Source organism: Psittacula echo, assembly GCF_963264785.1.
Source record: "Psittacula echo genome assembly, chromosome: 1".
NCBI lineage: Eukaryota > Metazoa > Chordata > Aves > Psittaciformes > Psittacidae > Psittacula > Psittacula echo.
Window position 1 is genome coordinate 2932506 of NC_137735.1, and position 18851 is coordinate 2951356.

An 18851-nucleotide genomic window follows, 5' to 3' on the forward strand; every position below is an offset into this window, starting at 1 on the left:
TCACATTTCCATTCCAGAATGACAAAGAAAGCTTCAAGGCTGAAATAGTAGCTCACGGTTTCTCCTGCCTGTGCTTGAATCTCTCCCAGTATAATGGGGGTGATTGGGTGAAAACTCCAGGAACAAACTTGCCAACAAAGGTTTCAAATTAACAAGCAGATATTCTTTGTTGCGGGGGCCGGGAGACATGGGGGATAGCTCCTCCTAACATGTGTCCCTGTATTGCTACACAAGCTGTCCTTATATAGCTACTGGGCATATATACATATTCATAAGGCTACGTATGGATTACATCATTTTCTAGAAAGTTCCCTGTATGTGAACAAAAATGTGGTGGTCTCTGAGGGTCGTTTACTTCTTCCAACAATCTTTGTCACTTCTGGCAGCCTTTGAAGCACTCAGTAGATGCTTATACCAGCTTAACTGGTTCATTAACACCACAGACACAGCAATCCTTCTGTCCTTCTGTTTATCAGTTAGTTTAACTGCAGCCCATCCTGGACACCTGCCATTCCCAGATACTCCTTATCCTTGCATCCTGTTCTTCTAGCTTGTTTTTCTTACACTCATTTTGTACTAAGGTCATAGGGCCTAAAACTATGTTAACTACAATGGTTTATCTTGTACAAGAATTCTCAGTATGTTCTCTAGCTGTACTCTATTTTTTTCTGTGCGTCATGCTCCTCAGTAATTTTCCATTGCTACTGTTACAAAGCCATCAAACTGAACATTACTTAAAACTGATTCTAAAGGGTTATATATTTCATTTTGTAATTTTGTGCCCCCCTTGTCTCAAAGGGCACCAAAACAAATTGCAGGACTAGGATCAGAACCTTAGTAACTTTTAATTGTGTTTTCTGTAGTTGAAATCCTCATCTTCTTTCCTTGTAAGTCTGGATAAGGATTCATTTAATGCAGACAAGGAGAGTGTTTGAATACTCAGCTCTACACCCATCCCCAGTGGAGCGGTTAATCCTTCCTTTAGCTCCGTGGGGTGGGGTAAGACACTTAAGTTGCTTGCTGATTGTCACAGACAGAAAGCAAACAGTGAAACACTAAATGCCTTGACTTTCCTACCAGAACTGCAACCCACATGGTGTACACAGGTTCCTTCTTCATGGGTTCCGTGTGGGCTGTGCTGTACATGGGGGACAGACCCGCTGTGCCTACGCTGGCTTGGTTTGCCTGAGTAATGTTTTTCAGTGGTTAGTTGAGTACTCAAAGGAGGTAACTTGATGAGAATATCAAGAGCTATTAATATCCTCTGATGACCAAAGAGATTTTTCATGGCTGACAAAGTCATTCTCAAAATGACTGAGACCCCCCTGAGCTGTGTTCCACCAGTGTGACTTCAGCCCGGCGTTAGAGAACAGGGTTTGGTTGACTTCTACTGCCCAACTTAATTCTAGTCATAACACTACTCTCTTTCATGCAGCCCAGTGCAATTTGGGTGACTGTTACAGAGCTGTTATATGCCTCAGAACACATCTGCTCTGCACATTGTAGCAGTGTCTCTGTGCCTTTCCCTGTGGATAATGAGTCTGGAAGGAGAGTTCTGTATTCATGTGGTTAAATTGCTTCTGATATCCCAGCTTGCAGACTTCATTAGCTCTGTTGTATCTTAGTTTAAATTGAAGCCAGACAGAAGTGGCTTTGTATGGCTAGCTACAACCAAGAGGAAAATAAATTCATTGCAAGGCATAAATGTGTGTGGATTTCAGGCATTAATCATTTAGGGCAGGAAAGGCCAAGCTAAGTGGTGGAAGGAAGTGTGGGAAAGGGGATAAATTGGAGTCAGATTGAGGGTTGTTTGGGATGTGGGGTAGTGTGAATAAATAGCATTAAATAGTTTCCAATTTCAGATCCCACTTATTTATTGACTGAAAAGGGTGTCTTTGACTCTTGGGTTTGCCTGACTGATTCTCTGAGTTCATTCACTTGGACTTGATCACTTTGGGTACATGTAAAGATGTTTTATTGAAAGCTTTTATTTGGTTTCTGGTTACCTGCAGTAAAAGCAATCGTGCGATTCGCACCTTGAGCCTTTGCTTCCAACCTTCTCCTCATGCCTTGAACACTGCAGATTGCTCTGCAGTGAAGTACGTGCTTCTCTTGACGCAACCTTTGTGGAACAGAAAGTGACCCAGCCAATCTGATGTTTGCAGAAACACATTAGTACTGTAATTTCTTATCAAGTGATAAGAAACTCATGGGGATGAACTTGTAACAGCAAGTATGGCCAGGTCGTCTTGCTCCTGCTGTGGTAAAAATACCAAGGATGATGATGATCTGAGCTAAATGTGTTTGCTTGAAGGACTGTTCTACATTACTTCTGACAGAGACTTTGTATGAACATGCAGTGAAACCTGCCTGCCGCAGCACACAATACAGAGTTTGTGAAGGGACAGAAGCATGCATAGGCAAAGTGCCTTTTCCAGGTTTGTTCAATCTATTGGTGAGCAGGACGCAGCTTTTCTGTCACTGAAGGTTGTCTCTTGGACCGTAACTTGCTGCTGTTGATTTGACAGGGTGGCATTTTTGTTGGCTGAAACTGGTGGGTGTCACCACAGCATGATTCAGGGTAGGTACAAAGAAACAGATTTGTCTAAGACACGATGGCAATCTCCAAAACACCAAGCAGAGACCACCGGGTGATCTTCTAGGTGGGAGGCTTTGGTGGGTGTTAAGGGTGAGGCTGAGCTAGATAAGAAACCACGCAAAAGAGCAGGAGGTGCCAGGAGAGCCTGGGTAGCCTGGGACATTTCCAGGACATGTTTTCAAAGGTTTGCTTTTAAAAGATGCTCAATCTTACAAACAAATGACTTCTCTGACTTGTACAAAGTGTTGCCAAAAACTGGGTCTTTGTATGGATTATTACAGGCTTTTTTTGTTTCTTTGGGGTTTGTAACGAACAGAGCTCACTGCATCAAAGAGATAATTGGGTTTTGTTAACAACTGTCCTGGGTCCAGCAGTGGCAGTCATTTTTTTTCTCCTTCTTAGTAGCTGGTGCAGTGCTGTGGTTTTGACTTTCGGCCTGGGAACAGCGCTGATAACACCGATGTTTTTAGTTACTGCTCAAATGTTTAGTCTGACCAAGGACTTTGAGTCTCATGTGCTGCCAGGGAGGAGGGGAAGCCGGGAGGGAGCAGAGACAGGACACCTGACCCAAACTAGCCAAAGAGGTATTCCATACCATAGCATGTCATGCCCAGGATGTAAACTGAGAGTTCCCGGAAGGGCTAGATCACTGCTCGGTCAGGCTGGGTATCGATTAGCGGGTGGTATTGTATTCTCTTCCCTTGTTATTTCCCTTATTATTATTGGTGATAGCAGTAGTGGTTTGTGTTATTCCTTAGTTACTGGACTGTTCTTAACCCGTGGGAGTTACATTCTTTTGATTCTCCTCCCCATCCCTCTGGGAGCCGGGGTGGAGGGAAGAAAGGGGGGAGTGAGAGAGAGGCTGCGTGGCTGATTTACAGCTGAGCTTAAACCATGACAACAACCTTTCTTTGAAACTGGTACAAGCTATGAGCTCTCTGCTTTAGGCTGCAGGATATAACTCCAAAAGTTTAAACATTCCAACATCCACTTGAGCTTTTAGTGTTGTATGGACTCTTCATCTCAGGGACTGCTGCGATAGGACAGAGGTTGATGGGTTCAAACTTAAACAGCTGAAGTTTTAGGTTAGATATAAGGAAGAAGTTCTTTACTGTGAGAGTGGTGAGGCACTGGAATGGGTTGCCCAGGGAAGCTGTGAATGCTCCATCCCTGGTGGTGTTCAGAATCAGGTTGAACAGAGCCTTGAGTGACATGGTTTAGTGTGAGGTGTGCCTGCCCATGGCAGGGGGGTTGGAACTGGATGGTCTTAAGGTCATTTCCAACCCTTAACTGTTCTACGATTGTACAGCTGAGCACAGGTGTAGGAATGTCCAGTACAGTGAATACTGGGTTAAATATACTAATTCCCACAGAACCAGTAATAATAAAGCCAACAGCTTTTGACAGACTGAGTGCTTTGGCATGTAAATTAAAACATGATAACAGCAAGTTAATGATTCCAGTATAGATTAAATTGTAAGTTCCTCTCCTCTTTGGCTTGGCAAAAGAGAAGAAAAAGATCAGAATCTCGTGTTTTTCTTTGTAAGTGTTAATCACTGGTGAGGAAGAAAGCACAGGACAAACAATAGAAGTTTTTAGGAGTTTTAAAAAACGTGATAATTTGACATGTATCCTGGGCTGCATCAAATGGAGTGTGAGCAGCAGGTCAGAGGAGGTGATCCTGCCCCTCTGCTCTCGTGAGGCCACACTTGCAGCACTGCGTGCAGTTCTGGTGACCTCAACATAAGAAAGACATGGAGCTGCTGGAGCAAGTCCAGAGGAGGCCACGAGGATGAGCAGGGACTGGAGCACCTCCTGTGTGAAGATAGGCTGAGAAGGTTGGGGCTGTTCAGCCTGGAGAAAAGAAGGCTGCGTGGAGACCTCATAGCAGCCTTCCAGTGTCTGAAGGGGGCCTACAAGGATGCTGGGGAGGGACTCTTCATCAGGGACTGTAGTGATAGGACAAAGGGTGATGGGTTTAAACTAAAACAGGGGAAGTTCAGGTTAGATATAAGGAAGAAATTCTTCCCTGTGAGGGTGCTGAGTCCCTGGAATGGGTTGTCCAGAGAAGTGATAAATGCCCCATCCCTGGCAGTGTTCAAAGCCAGGTTAGACAGAGCCTTGGGCGACATGGTCTAGTGTGAGGTGTCCCTGCCCATGGCAGGGTGTTGGAACTGGATGATCTTAAGGCCCTTTTCAACCCAAACCATTCTATGGTACTATGTTAAAATGCCCATTGTTGCTCTGTGGAACATCTAAGTCCAGCATTCAAATCTTGCATCTAAAAAAATCTTGCATGAGTAGGTTTTTTTTTGGGGGGGAAATAGAATAAACTATTTTCTTTTTAATCCTCATTTGGTGATGGATACTGGATACTTTGAACAGAATGTTTGTTCTGCATTTCTCAAAGTAAAAAGCGTGTTTCTGAGCAAAAGCTCTACCTCACGTGGAACATTTCATCTCCCCATACTCTTGGTGTGCTGAACAATCTGGAAACTGTAAACTTAGAAGCACTGATGTGGTCCCATGCTGTTCTCATGAGCAAGCTGGTAATCAATATTAATAGATGTAGCAGTTGAAATCATTTTAATGCTTAATCAGTAGGAAAACCTTTCTAGTACAGTTAAACTTTGACTACTAATATCCTAACTGGTGAATCAAAAGTTAATTTTGACTTGCTGCTGTTCATATAGAAAGTGACTTCAGCGTTGTCAAAGTATGCACAGTGTGTGCCTGCCCTTGAGACATTGCAAGTGCAGATGGTGTGTGGAAGAGGTAGGTGTGTGGTTTCTCACTTATGCCATATGGCTTTGAGAAAACACTTCAAGTCTTTTGACTTCTGCTCTAAAGGGCTCACGTCCTTTCTTTGCTGTCCTGTTGCTGTCCAAAGTATAAGGTGATTTTTTGGCTGCACATTAGTGCCAATGTCTCATTGGGTTCCTAAACTGGATAGATACCAAATTGAAAAGTAAGTTGGATATTGTTATGACTATGCCACCTCAGGGCTGTGTTACTCATGAATGCCCACACCTTTCCATGGGGTGGATTGGTTCCTTTCCGGTGGCTGGGTGTCATGCATCTATTCAATGTTAATAAAGTGCATATGTCTTTGGAAGGCAGAACTGTTTGTTTTGCCTGGCATCTTCCCTCCCATCTCTTACTCCTTTCATTAGTTGCTGCATAAATAGTAAGTAAAGCAGCTAGTTGTGCCCAAAGGACTTCATGTGAACAGCCTCATGTGCAGCTCACATCATTTTTCATGGATGGAAATGTGGCTGCCCCATCCCTGGCAGTGTCCAAGGCCAGGCTGGATGGGAGCAACCTGCTCTAGTGGAAGGTGTCCATTCCTGTGGCAGGGGTTGGAACTGGATGAGCTTTAAGGTCCCTTCTAAGTAAACCAGTTTGTGACTCTGGCAATCCAGTTGTTTGATTTTCAAAACTTAATGGGAAGAGAGACAGACCCTTTGCCATAGTAAAATCACTGAATATAATGTATTCTATGATATATAGTGTATATATATAGTCATATATTATATATAGTCATATATATATGTTGTCTCATTTGGAGTTTTTGCTTATTCTGTACACAGTAGCTGATAAATTCCTGTCCTGACAGAGACCATCAGCACTCCAGTACACTTTCTAAAGGTTACTTGGAAATGTTTTTAAGTAGTCTTTAAATATCAAGGATTGGAAGACTGTATGACCATTACCTGTTCCTCTTGTCCTGCCTTTCCATATGTTGAAAACTTTAAGGAAAAGCTCAGATTCCCTGAAGCTGTCACTCAGCTGGCCACCTGAGCCAACCCATAGTTGTGTAAAGCTGAACGTGTGAAGTGAAAGTATTGTGCTAAGTTGGACTATTTCTGCTTTGTGTCTCTTTGAGTTGAGAGCTGGTGGGAATGCTTTGTAAGCTCTGGAAGCATTGGCATAGTTATGTTGGACTCTGTAAAGATGGACCAGAACGTGTTGGTAGGGTTGAGTTTGGGGTTGAAAACAGTCCAAGCAGTTCAGGTGAAGAGGGTCCTGTGTGCCTTGGGGTTTGGTCTTCTTTACCAGGACTGTATCTTGTATCTGTTTGTAACACCACTGTTTATCTGTTAGGGAAAGCCACTACTGAAACCTGCTTGTGTCCAGTTTGGAGCACTAAACTTCTGTCCTGTTCCTGCCACAACCCTGTGTACTTCCCAGAACAGTAATGTTTTAAGACATCAGATAAATTACAGAGCACCTTCAGTATCCCCCAAATAAAAATACGTTTTCAGCTTCAACTATACCATGATGTCTGATGTTAGGTTTCCCCTAGTGCTTTTTGTGATGCTAAACTGCTCTCACAACAAGCAAGCACGGCTAACTGAGCACCTCACATCTTATCTGGAGTGCACGTTCCTATGGCCTGACCTCCCATAAGAGCTACAAGTGTTGGCATCTTGGAGTGTGTGAAAAGTGATTTTTAAAAGCTGCTGAAGCAGTAGCTTCTTTATTTAAAAACCAAAATACAACCTTGCTGATGGTGAGCAGCATCCGCTCTGCTTTTGGTGGAGCTATTCTGCTGTAATAACCAATTGATTCAGCAAATCCTTTTACCATGTACTTACATTCTTGTCAGCATTAATTGCACCCAGGTTTAATGCATTGTTGACCTTTAAAGCTCTGCTGAATCATGGGCTGTATCTGCATCACTGTCTGTCCTTTGCTGGATGTAACTCTGCACTAGAGAAAGCTTGGAGGAAGTGGTGCTTAAGGGATCACGTCAGATGCTTCAAACAGGAGGAAGGCAAAGCTACAGAACAAAGGCATATTTGATCCAGGACTGGAAAAAGAATTTAAAAGCCTCCCTAGATTTCTGCCTAACCTCTGGCTCAGGTACTCTTTAATGTAGATGAGATCTGAGAAGCTCTCAGAGCCTCAGGTTGAAGAGTGTCATAGATGGTGCTTTATACTTGGGGTGTTTCCCAGAAATAACTTTCTAAAGAATAATACCAGTGTTGAGCTGTTAATTTTGCAGTAATACCTGCTTATGCTGGGTTGCTCACTCATTGTGTTTGGAACTCCCCTTGGCCCTGTATTTAAAACACAAATAAGGTTATTTTAAGCTTCAGCAAAATTGTAGAAGCAACTGTGTCAAGCCTGAGTGTCCCCTGTTGCTCTCTTTGTGGTGTAGGAAGGGGGAACCCTTTTGATCATCTCAGTAATCAGAGAACAGCAATTCTCTGAAGCCCAATTCAGCAAGCCTGCCTCATATTAACTTCCATAGCCTGAAAACAGCTCAGCTATTTGAGAGCCACCTACACAGCTCTCAATTGCATTTGTTTCTGATGATGTGTCTCAGTGGCTTAACCATAGTACCATAGCATGTATTGGAATTAGTAAAACAAGACTGTTTCAAACCTAATTCTACATATTAGAGAAGGGGGAGGCTTATTTATTCATATGCTCCTTTAATAGCAGCTTTTTAAGTTCCCAAAAGAGTGGATTGGGTGCTCTGGAGGAAGCTTCATATGGAAAACATCCTGGCACCAGCCCTACCAGACCAGTTCTGGTGACTGCCATAGAACAATCAGCTCTGGGTGTAATGGCCAGAGGTTCTCATGAAGCTGCTTATCAAATACCAGGGGCTTTTTCTTCTTGTTAGCCTGGTCTTGGAAACCAAGGGCTCAGATGAGAGTGGGGAATTGTTTGGTTCTCCCCCCCCAATGATGAGGGCTAAAACTTAACTGAGAGAAGTTCCTCTGTACTCTCTCCCCTTGAATGCACATTCCTGATGCAGCTGGGGTGCACCCCCAGAGTGTGAGCAGCAGCTCAGGGAGGGGATCCTGCCCCTCTGCTGCGCTCTGGGGAGACCCCCCCTGCAGTCCTGATCCAGAGCTGGGGCAGCAGCACAAGAGGGACGTGGAGCTGCTGGAGCGAGGCCAGAGGAGGCCATGGAGATGCTGCGAGGGCTGGAGCAGCTCTGCTCTGGAGCCAGGCTGAGAGAGCTGGGCTGGGTCAGCCTGGACAAGAGAAGGCTCCTGAAGGGGAGACCTGAGAGCAGCTCCAGTGCCTAAAGGGGCTGCAGGAAAGCTGGAGAGGGGCTTGGGACAAGGGCCTGTAGGGAGAGGACAAGGGAAAATAGCTTCAAAGGTACTGCACTTCAGTCCTCCCTCAAACAGCGGGGATTTTATTGCTGACCAGCAGTCAGAATTATAAAGTCATTTGGACAGGGCTTGGAGCAAGCTGCTCTAGTGGAAAGTGTCCCTGCCCATGGCAAGGGGTTGGAACTGGATGAGCTTTAAGGTCCCTTCAACCCAAACCATGCTGTGATTTTATGAAATCAACCCCACATTGCAGGAAAGCAGCAGGAGCTGGCAGTGCTGCTGCTCAGATCACCCAGTGGAGTTTGAGTGTGTGGATCTGAAGCTGGCATCAAGTCTAACAGCCTTGTGGATGCTCAAAGTATAAATTACCCCAAAAGGTATCAGTGTGATTAAGATCTTTCATTTTGATTCTGCCATCTGATTCAGACATCAAATCTTTCTATATTGTGTAGTGTTCCGTGAAGTGAGCTAATGATTTCTCTTTGAACACTGAGGTCAATCCACAGTACTTATGTTGTAGGATCAAGGGCTAATTTAGATTAGCAAATAAAGTGGCCAAATGTTCCTGAGGCGTTGGGTGGGGAGGAATGAGAGTTTTTCAAAGCTCTTTCTTTAGTGTTCCTTAGCCCCTGGGTGAGCAGAAAATGAGGCATTTGCACACCACTTGAGCATGACGCTTTCGTATTTCACAGTTGCAGAAATAATCTTTACAAACAACCAACTGTTGTACAACAGGGAGCTATTTGCATGTAGTTTTGTTGCTGTCATTCCCAAGATTTGCATTACAGGGATTTATTTCCCCCTCTCCTCCTCCCTTAATGTCTATTTTAACGAGTGGATGAGTGGCATGCCCCAAATCTCTCTTTTTTAATGGGTATCTGATGTGCTAAGCTTAAAGGTAACTGGGAAGAAAGTCTCTGTGCACAAGTGTTAAGCTGCTATAATTACAGCCATCAGCACATTTTATGTATGAAAAGGTATTTAATTTGTGAGGGCAGAAAATGTTAATGGAAAACCTTCCTTTAAAAGATCAAGTCGGGTTTTACTTCTGACTGGAGCTTGTGTTTGCGTTGTTACTTCTACTCTGTGGCTTTGGCAGTCTCTTGTGAGTTTTCTTTGCCTTTTTCCATCTAATAGGCCTTGTCTGAAGTGCATGTGTGTCTCCTTTTCATCTGCTGCTGCTGCTTTCCTTGGAAGCAGTGGAGTTTCTCGAAGAGATTCTCCACAACTGATCTCACATTTGTCATTTGTGTGATGTTGCAGAGGAAGATGATGCTGAGGACGTGCCGGAATTTCAGGTGTCTGGGAAAATTGGAGCAAAGAAGCAGAGGAAATTAGAAGAGAAACAAGCCAGAAAAGCACAGAGAGAGGTAAGCATTTCCTGCCACGTATAGAGCCCAGAGCAGAGCCTGAATAGCAGCACTCAGCAAAGAACTGGTGGTAACAGGCACCCCAAGAAGGCAAAGGCAGTGTCATCACTGCAGTTGTGGGTTTGGTTTAAATTTTAAATTCTAAAGTTCAGCTTTTTATTGTCATATCCCAAAATATGACAATAAAAAATCCCAAGAGATCCATGGAAAAATGGTGTCTCGTTTTCTTTCTGTCAGATTCTCTGGCATTCTTGTGGGGAGGAGAGAGGAGTTAAACTCTTAAATGCTCTTTTTTTTATATATATATACATATATATATATACACACACACACACACACACATATACATTCAGTGGATATTTCCCCTGGCTTACAGCTTAATGTCACCACTGTCTCCCCTTAAATGTCACCACTGTCTCCCCTTAAAAACACCCTCAAGCCCACAGAGGATTGTTGAAACCCTGGGTCTGTGACCAAAACCGTGAGCAGTGCTATTTCATGTGCTCTCATAGTGCAAAAGCTTTGCATGGGTTTATCTGTGTTTATTGTTTTTATGGACTGGGGGAGATGAGAAGTATCCACTGAAATCTGTGATGCAGACAGATTTTGGTTGAAATCTGGCTCTTAAGATAGAGACCAAGTATGCAGAGTGAACATACTGTAGCTTTTCAGTTGTTCTTTCTTAAATCTGTGTGTAAAGTGCTTAAATATTGTTGCATTTTCTCAGTTTTGCCCAGCATTGTGCTGTTAATTACACAGAAACTCACTTTCTGAAGCATGCTCGTGGATGGCAGCAGCTCATGCATTAATTCCTTTTAGTTGTTCTATGTATCTTTTGCATACCCTGTGTTGTTTTGTAACTTGGGGTTGCAAGAGTAGATATAACTCAACAGCTTTTGCATATCAGAGGCTGGGGTGCCGAGTGGACTTGCACCTTCTAAAAAGACAGGGTTTATGAGACTATTGACATTTTTAATGTGTAGTGAAATCCCATCTTAAGAATTTTAGCATCACCTGAGGTTTTAATCCAGTTTCTGCTTTGCAATGTAGTGATAGACACCATAGACAGGACAGTAAGCAATAAACTTGATTTTTATGTTTATATATAAACTTCTGTAATTATATAGAATAGTTTTATATATAATATATATATGATAGAAGTTTATATATAAACTTCTATTATGATTCTTTTCTCACTCTGTGCTTTAACCATTTCCTCATTACTTTCCATATTCGTTCTGTTCAATGAACCTGTCTTTTTGTGGAAACTTGGAGCAAAGCTGAAGTTAGATAAGTATCAGATGCTGGAGTGAGGGATCTTTTGCTTCAATTTAAAACACACTGATTTTTATTTTCCCATGTAGACAGAGAAATTCCTCAGTTAGGTCTTTTTCTCTGAAGCATTCAAAGCCAGAAATCCTCCATTTGAATGTCTTTGCTTGCTCTCTTAATATAGTTTCAAATTGCAATATACTGAAGAGACTGAAGAACAACTTAAACATCTAAACAACCCAATAAACACCCTTTATATTTGTGTCCCATTTTGTAACAATACCTTTGCTAAATTTGGTTTAAAAACTAATAGTAAATTGATTTAAATAGACCAGTACAGCTTTTTCTTTAAAGGATTCCAGGTTAATGATATATTTTGGATGTACTTGGTGTTAGAGAGTTTATATTCCCCTCTCCTTATGGTTCATCCTAACTAAATTTTAAGTGAGGAGAAATGGAATGCCATGTGTTGTGGTTTAAGCCCAGCCGGCAACTCAGAACCACACAGCCACTCACTCACTCCCCCCCTTCTTCCTCCCTGCACTCTCAGACACCATGACACAATATTACCTAATTTCGCTATAGTAATAAGCTCATATGCAAGTTTGAAGCTTAAACCCTTCTTGAAATACAGCTAATGCAAGTGAGAAGGGTAATTTCTATGTTTACCACATCAAGTGTGCGAAAGAGCCATGGGGGAGTGTTAAATCACACCATGATGACTTTTTCTATTACTCTCTTTACTGTTTCTTTCTGAACGTGCATCTAGGAAGATAGGAATTAACAAAGGCAGAGTAAAGGCTTGGCCTGCATGATGTATTTTATGTTTTAGGCTGAAGAAGCTGAGCGAGAAGAACGGAAAAAGCTTGAGTCAAAAAGAGAGGAGGAAAGGCGGAAAGAAGAGGAGAGAATACGCCTTGAGGAGGAACGGCAGGTGGGATTGGTTGTATTTATAGATGGAAACTTTGAACCAGGTTTGTCTTTGAGTTTTCTTCTGTAGAAGTCCTGTGATCAGCAGAACTCCCTTTGGCTTTCATTACTGTTGCATACATCTTTTATTTGGGGTTGGGTTTCTTTTATCCCTTTTGTTTCAATTATAGTAATACTCAGTTATTTCAACCGCAGATCCCAGCTTTGTTCCGCCAGCTGCTTGGCAGAAGTGAAAACTGCTCCAATCATCAGTACTCACATGTAGCAGCAAGCACCCACCCATGGTCGAGTCCGGGGCAAAATGAAACCCAGGCTTCTGGTAGTGGTTCTGCTGCTGCTGTGTGCCACAGTAACACATTCTTTGGTCACTTTGTTCTGTTGACAGGCACAGCTGATAAAGTTGGCTGTTAGTTCATCTGGGAGATGTTTAAGTGCAGATATATGAAGGAAGGAGGTATAGTCACTAGAGAAATTTAGGGGGTTGCTTGCTTGGGTATGATCAGAGAAGTTTGGGTGATACAGAAACATAGAATAATAGGTTGGAAGGGGCCTCTGGAAACCATCGGGTCTATCCTCCTGCTCAGACCATGTCCAGTTGAGCAGGTTGCTCAGGATCTTGACCAGCCCAACTTCAAGTGTCCCTTCAAGAAGATGTCAGAACTTCATTGGGCCCCTGTTCCATGTTCTGACACTGTTTAGATGGTGGTCTTGGCAGTCCTGGGGTAATGGTTGGACTTGATCATCTTAAAGGTCTTTTCCAACCCAGCTGATTCTATGATTAATGCTCATTTGAGCTGCTGGCCTGGCAGATGTAACCAAGCAGGGCAGAAAGCGAAAGACATCAGCAACTGTTGTGTGACATTCTGTGATTTGATTCAAATTATACACATTTACACGTGCTTCACAATTAAAGGTGTCTAAACTATTCATACAAAGGTATGTGTTAGCAGGAGTGACCCAGAAAAACAAGTACTGTGCAATTGAAATGCTTTTGTTGAATGCTTCTCATCTGTGAGGGAGGCGAGCTTTATTTCAGAGCTGCTTTGTATATCCTGGCCATCAGTGCTACTAAGAACCAGGAATGAGCTTCATGCTCTCTAGTGCTTGAACAAGTTGTGTGGTAGCTTTGCAGTGTGCTTCTGGAAGCAGAGACCAAGGTGTTCTGCACAACCCCATGCTGAGTGAATAGCTGCCATCCCAGGGGAGTGCAGCCCCAGCTTGTAGTAGAATGTACATTTACCTTTGAGGTTATCCCCCTCCAAATCCTTTATCTTCTGAACTCTCATTTCCACTTCATCAATGGGAAGCTGATGAATGTCAGAAACTGAAATGAATGAGGAGTATGTCAGCACTACAGCATCGGGGTATATAGCATGGTCTGAGGCTTTGACTTCTAAAGCAACTTAAACAAACTTCCCGGGGACCAGTTATCCCTCAGCTGTCCCTCAGTTATCCCTTCTGAAAAAAGATGTGCAAATTTAGAAGTACCTGGTAGTGGTCAGAGCATGAAACCTGATATTGAATAACTGATCTCAGCTAGCCTGAGCCACTCACTCCTCTGATTAGCAAGGTATTAGCAGCAGAACTATCAGACCCGGATCCTCTGGATCCGTGTCCACACACTCCAGTGGCACCAGCTTTACCCTTGTGATTCCTGAGACCGCTCTGCTTTTCTCTTTAGTATTTCCACTTTCTCCTCATAATTCCAGCTTTGAAAGAGGCAAGTTGAGCTCTGACTGCTTCCAAAGCACATCCTTCTTGCCATGGAGCTTGGCATAACAGGTAACTCAGCAGATTTCCCTTTTGTGGTGTAGTCTTCTCAGTGTTTTTAAGTGTTTTGTTGCCATCCATTTCCCTGATTATTATTTTTCATTGTTGGTTTTTTTTTTTTCCTGAGGTTCTTTGAATTTAATATCCCTGAAACCCTGAACAGTTGGTTGAAATGAACCAGATGCCTCCAATACTTTGGGGGATTGGAAGGATACACTGGCTGAATGCATTGTTTAATTGTCACTTCCTTCAGAAGAGGCTTATGAACACAATTTCAGTTCCTTCCAGAGCGATAGCCAGCAGGACGGGTGAATTGCTAAGCAAACTGCAGTTGAGCTTGGCCAGCCTGCTCCTAAGAAGCTGTAGCACAGCACAAAGTTGTTATCCTGTTGGTTGCCTAGGGGTTTGACCCGCGGGTTAGCGGTGTAGCTGGCTTATCAGGACCAGTCAGGCATGGTTGAAAAGTTGACTAGAAAATAGGGGTGACATTCAAACTAGAGATGCCTTCATGCAGAAGGTGCTTATTAACATATTTAGCTGCTTTTTTGAATTGCTGCTTTTCAGTTTAGGGCTGAATAATTTATGTTGGCTGAATGAGGAAACACTTCTACTTTTCAGTATTCCTAAAGACTGCACTAGAACACTCCCACCTCCATGTTGCAAGACTCAGTGAAAAGAGGAATATGAACTAAGGCTCTGATTTTGTTGGTTTGGTTTTCTTTTGTGTGACACAGCCCAAAGGGGCCCTCCCTAGAACTGTGAAAATAGCTCAGATGCCTGAATCCAGCCTGCTTTAGCCAATACCTTCCTTAAATACTTAAAGTCTGCCATTTCAAGCTTCTTTTTGTGTGGTTCATTTGTTTCCAGTAGTCTTTGTGGTGGCATCAAGCCAACCCACCATTCTACATCACAAATGTTCTTCTGCTGCTCAGGGAAAACTGCTTTCAGTACTGTTTTTTTTGCCTGGTTCTAAGTTGATATTCCAGTAACCACTGAACATTTTGAGCATGGATCCAAGTAACTGTGTCTGACAATATCTAATGTCCATCCTCAACTGTTTTCTAGTACTTTTAAGTCTCCATCTTCTTCCAAGTCTTTGTAGATGGTTAGGCTGTGTTGGTCAAGTTCCTGCTTCAGTCTGCAAAGAAAGCAGCATTGTTATTTATGTATTATTTAACCTGCCAGAGGGGAGACTGAGCTGAGCTCTTAGGCAGAAGCTCTTCCCTGTGAGGGTGCTGAGGCGCTGGCCCAGGGTGCCCAGAGAAGCTGTGGCTGCCCCATCCCTGGCAGTGTTCAAGGCCAGGTTGGACACAGGGGCTTGGAACAAGCTGCTCTAGTGGAAGGGGTCCCTGCCCATGGCAGGAGGCTGGAGCTGGATGAGCTTTAAGGCCTCTTCCAACGCAAACCAGGCTGGGAATCTGTGATAACAGGGGAGCATAACAAGACTTCAATATGTTAGGCTTGACTAGGAGGGGAAACAAATAGAATGAAAAGATTCTGGATTGCTGTGCATGTAAGCACAGCCTGTTTTTATGATTGTAACACTGCACCTCTCAAATCTTATTACAGACTGATGGTGTGATGTAAAAGATATTGCTTCTCTCTTCTAGGACCCTATAAGTGATAAAGAGATCATTGGATTTATTGTGCTTTTACAGAATACATAGGAACAAATGTCATGTCTATGTTCCTCTAGACAAAGGATTCTTCATTCCGACAAGTCATGTTGTCCCCTGTGTAAGTTAGGAGGTGGAAAGGCAGAATTAGACTAGGTAGCTCAAGTAGTGATTGATAGTCACACGATAAAATCAGAGGGTAGCTGGGTGTATGATTTCTGGAGGCAGTCTGATTGTTGCCACTGCTGTAGTTCATATAATCCCACGAGGCACAAGAAACTTGGAGTTTATCATCAAAGTTTGTCAGACAAATGTTATGGCTGTCAAATAGCTTCATTTTCCCCCTTCCTTTTCTAGTACTTCAGGTTATTTCTGCAGGTAACAGGGACAATGGCAAGTCTTCAACTGCACAACCAGCTTTGTTAGCTAAAATTCAGCTGAATCTTTATTTCAGTCTCTCGCCCAAGAAGTGCTACCTAAATTGCGCTGACTTCTGTGAACACTGAGATTGGCTTTGTGTAAAGGAGAGCTTCCTTTCAGTGTTTCAGCTACAGCCTTAAACCAATAGTTAAATCCTAGTGAACAGCAATAGCTGATTCCTGTATCATTAAATACCATCTAAAAGTGTGTCCGATGGTGAGGGGAAGCCAAATAGATTCAGGGTTGGAAAATCATGTTGCAGCTTGCAGGTCATCTAGAAATTCCCCTATGTTGATCCGTGATAAAGTCACTGTTAAACCTTTCACACATACCCCTCGAGCAGTTTGAGGTATGGAGTCTAGTGGAAATACTGAGTTCTTGAATCAGACGAAAACTCACTTTGGTTTATAAGCAAATGGACATCTCCAACTGGTTTTGGGCAGCTCTACACGCAGCTATAGTACAGGTGGGAACTTCACCTTCAAGGGAGTTATGGGGGCTAAAATCTTGCATATTGTAGAGAGTAATAACCACCTGATTCTATTTAAAGTTATTTGTATGTACATATAAATAAAGTGTGGTTGCCCCTTGGCTGCAGTGTTGCAAACCAGATAATGTATTTTTAAATTCAAGCTTCCTTTCCAGCGTTCTGATGACCTGATTGGCTCTGCATGTGAGGAAGCTCCTTTTATAATTGGCATTTGCTTCAGCTCTGCTTTACCCCTGGGGATTTCCCTTTCACTCTTGGAGTTTTTTAGTGGTGAGATGGTTTACCAACGGACACCTTATCAATGAGAGCGAACTTCCTCTGATGTTGCAAAACAGTGCCTTCATACAAAGCTTTGCAGGTTGCTCTCATAAGAGCTTTTCCCTATTTTACTCCCTCAGCCTAGCTTTGCAACGCTAAGGAAGCTCTTGTGAAGATGCAGGGCTCACAGCTATCATTATTCCATATTAAAACGTGGTGTTGAACAGGGCATGTTGCTGTAAATCCATCACAGAATGAACTGCTCTGGAAAACAAAGCTTGATACAGAAGAAAAACGACCAGTGATCCAGCAAGCAAGCTTTTAACTGCTGTGAAACAAAAGGCCCCACAGCAGGAGAGGGGATTGGTGTTTGTTTTCTGTTACATTGAAACAAGGTCTGTGTTGCTCAAGCATAGCTGTGCCCAAAGCCTCCCAATTAGGGCAAATCCATTTAGGCTTTCACTTCAGCATTTAAGTGCCTAAATAAAAGTGGTCTGATCTTCAGAGCTGTAGAAATAGAGGATCAGCTCATGATCCTAAGGGTCCTGGTGAAGCTTTTGTGAACTAAGACCCTAAATTTTTGCCTCTTTGATTTGGTATTTGATCAGAATAGGCACCAAGTTTTAAATGTTGGTTGAGATATTTTATTACATGTAGCATTATATGAATATCAAGATTTGTGCTTCCAGCAGAGGTTTTCAGTATCTGTTTGGCATTTATAGCCACTGTTCATATGTGAACGGTGTATTTCTGGAGGCCAATGGGGACTACTGCGTAGTTTCAGTTTAAGCATTAATTTCTCCTAAGGAAGTCCAAGTCATGCAAGCTTGCAGAAAACTTCTGCTCTGGTTCTGAGGAGATGATGAACATCTCATCTCCCTTTCTAAAGGTATTTACTGTGTGTCTGAACAGGGAGGGAGGCAGGAATCCTGGAGATCCATCTGCTCTATGGCAAATTGTTTACTGTAAAGTCCCTTTTTGCTTCCTTGCACTAACAGCACAAAACTGGATGCTCTACAAGGAGCATTTCTTTGGTCCGTGATCCTCGAAGCATTTGGCATAGGAACCAGTATGTTCTTTCTCGTTCTGTGTGTTAAAAGAAATGGCCACAAACAAGGAATGACTCATGGTAAGTGGTAGGTGAAGAGAGTCCAGTGTTTGCGCTCCCTTCCTCACCAGCAATGAGATCTCTTCCACTTAGCAGTCGAATAAGCTGCCTATAAATGATTTGTTTGTCAGCAAGTTGGTCCTTTATCTGATCTGGAGGAGAGCTGGCACAGCACACAGCTACCAGTTTGCTCTCTGGGAAAGCTGCTTAGGCAAAGCTCTCAGAAAAGCTACTTACTCCATAAGGTGATATCACTTTGTCTCAGTCCCACCTTAAAGGGGTTACACAGAGCTGGAAGTGGTGGTTTGATATCATCTTGCTGGGCAGTACTGCAAGGGTCCTCGCCCTTTGCTAAAAACAGTAATGTGTGATAACCCTTCAAAGGCTGTAACCTGTCAACCAGCTGGAACAGTGCAGTTGCTCAAACAGCATCCCAAGAGTGTGATTTGGGATTTGTGATCTCAAGAGTCAAGGTCTGTTTCCAGCTCTAAGTCTGAAAGAGTTTTCAAGATGCTGTGGGTTTCACCTGGTGAAAGGTTGGGCTCTTGTGCAGTTGGCACAACTATATAATCACAGGATGGTTTGAGTTGGGAGGGACCTTAAAGCTCATCCAATTCCAACCCCTGCCATGGGCAAGGACCCCTTCCACTAGAGCAGCTTGCTCCAAGCCCCTGTGTCCAACCTGGCCTTGAACACTGCCAGGGATGGGGCAGCCACAGCTTCTCTGGGCACCCTGTGCCAGCACCTCAGCACCCTCACAGGGAAGAGCTTCTGCCTAAGAGCTCATCTCAGTCTCCCCTCGGGCAGGTTAAAGCCATTCCCCTTGGCCTGTCCCTACAGGCTCTTACAATGCTTTTGATGCCTTGGAAATAATTGTTATCAAGGTAAAAAGTGAACAGAAGGTAATGATCTGAAAGGAGCATCACTGCAAATCCAGGTCC

At 43.2% G+C, this 18851-nt stretch overlaps 1 protein-coding gene across 2 annotated transcripts in view; it reads left to right on the plus strand.

Annotated features, from left to right (window-relative positions):
• The window catches only part of DDRGK1 (DDRGK domain containing 1), a 51767-nt gene that overhangs the window by 9242 nt on the left and 23674 nt on the right, over positions 1-18851 (plus strand). For both annotated transcript variants that reach the window (XM_080635519.1, XM_080635518.1), the window contains exons 3-4: positions 9940-10046; positions 12151-12252. In XM_080635519.1, the coding sequence (XP_080491645.1) occupies positions 9940-10046; positions 12151-12252 (209 nt within the window). The remainder of the gene's footprint in view (positions 1-9939; positions 10047-12150; positions 12253-18851) is intronic.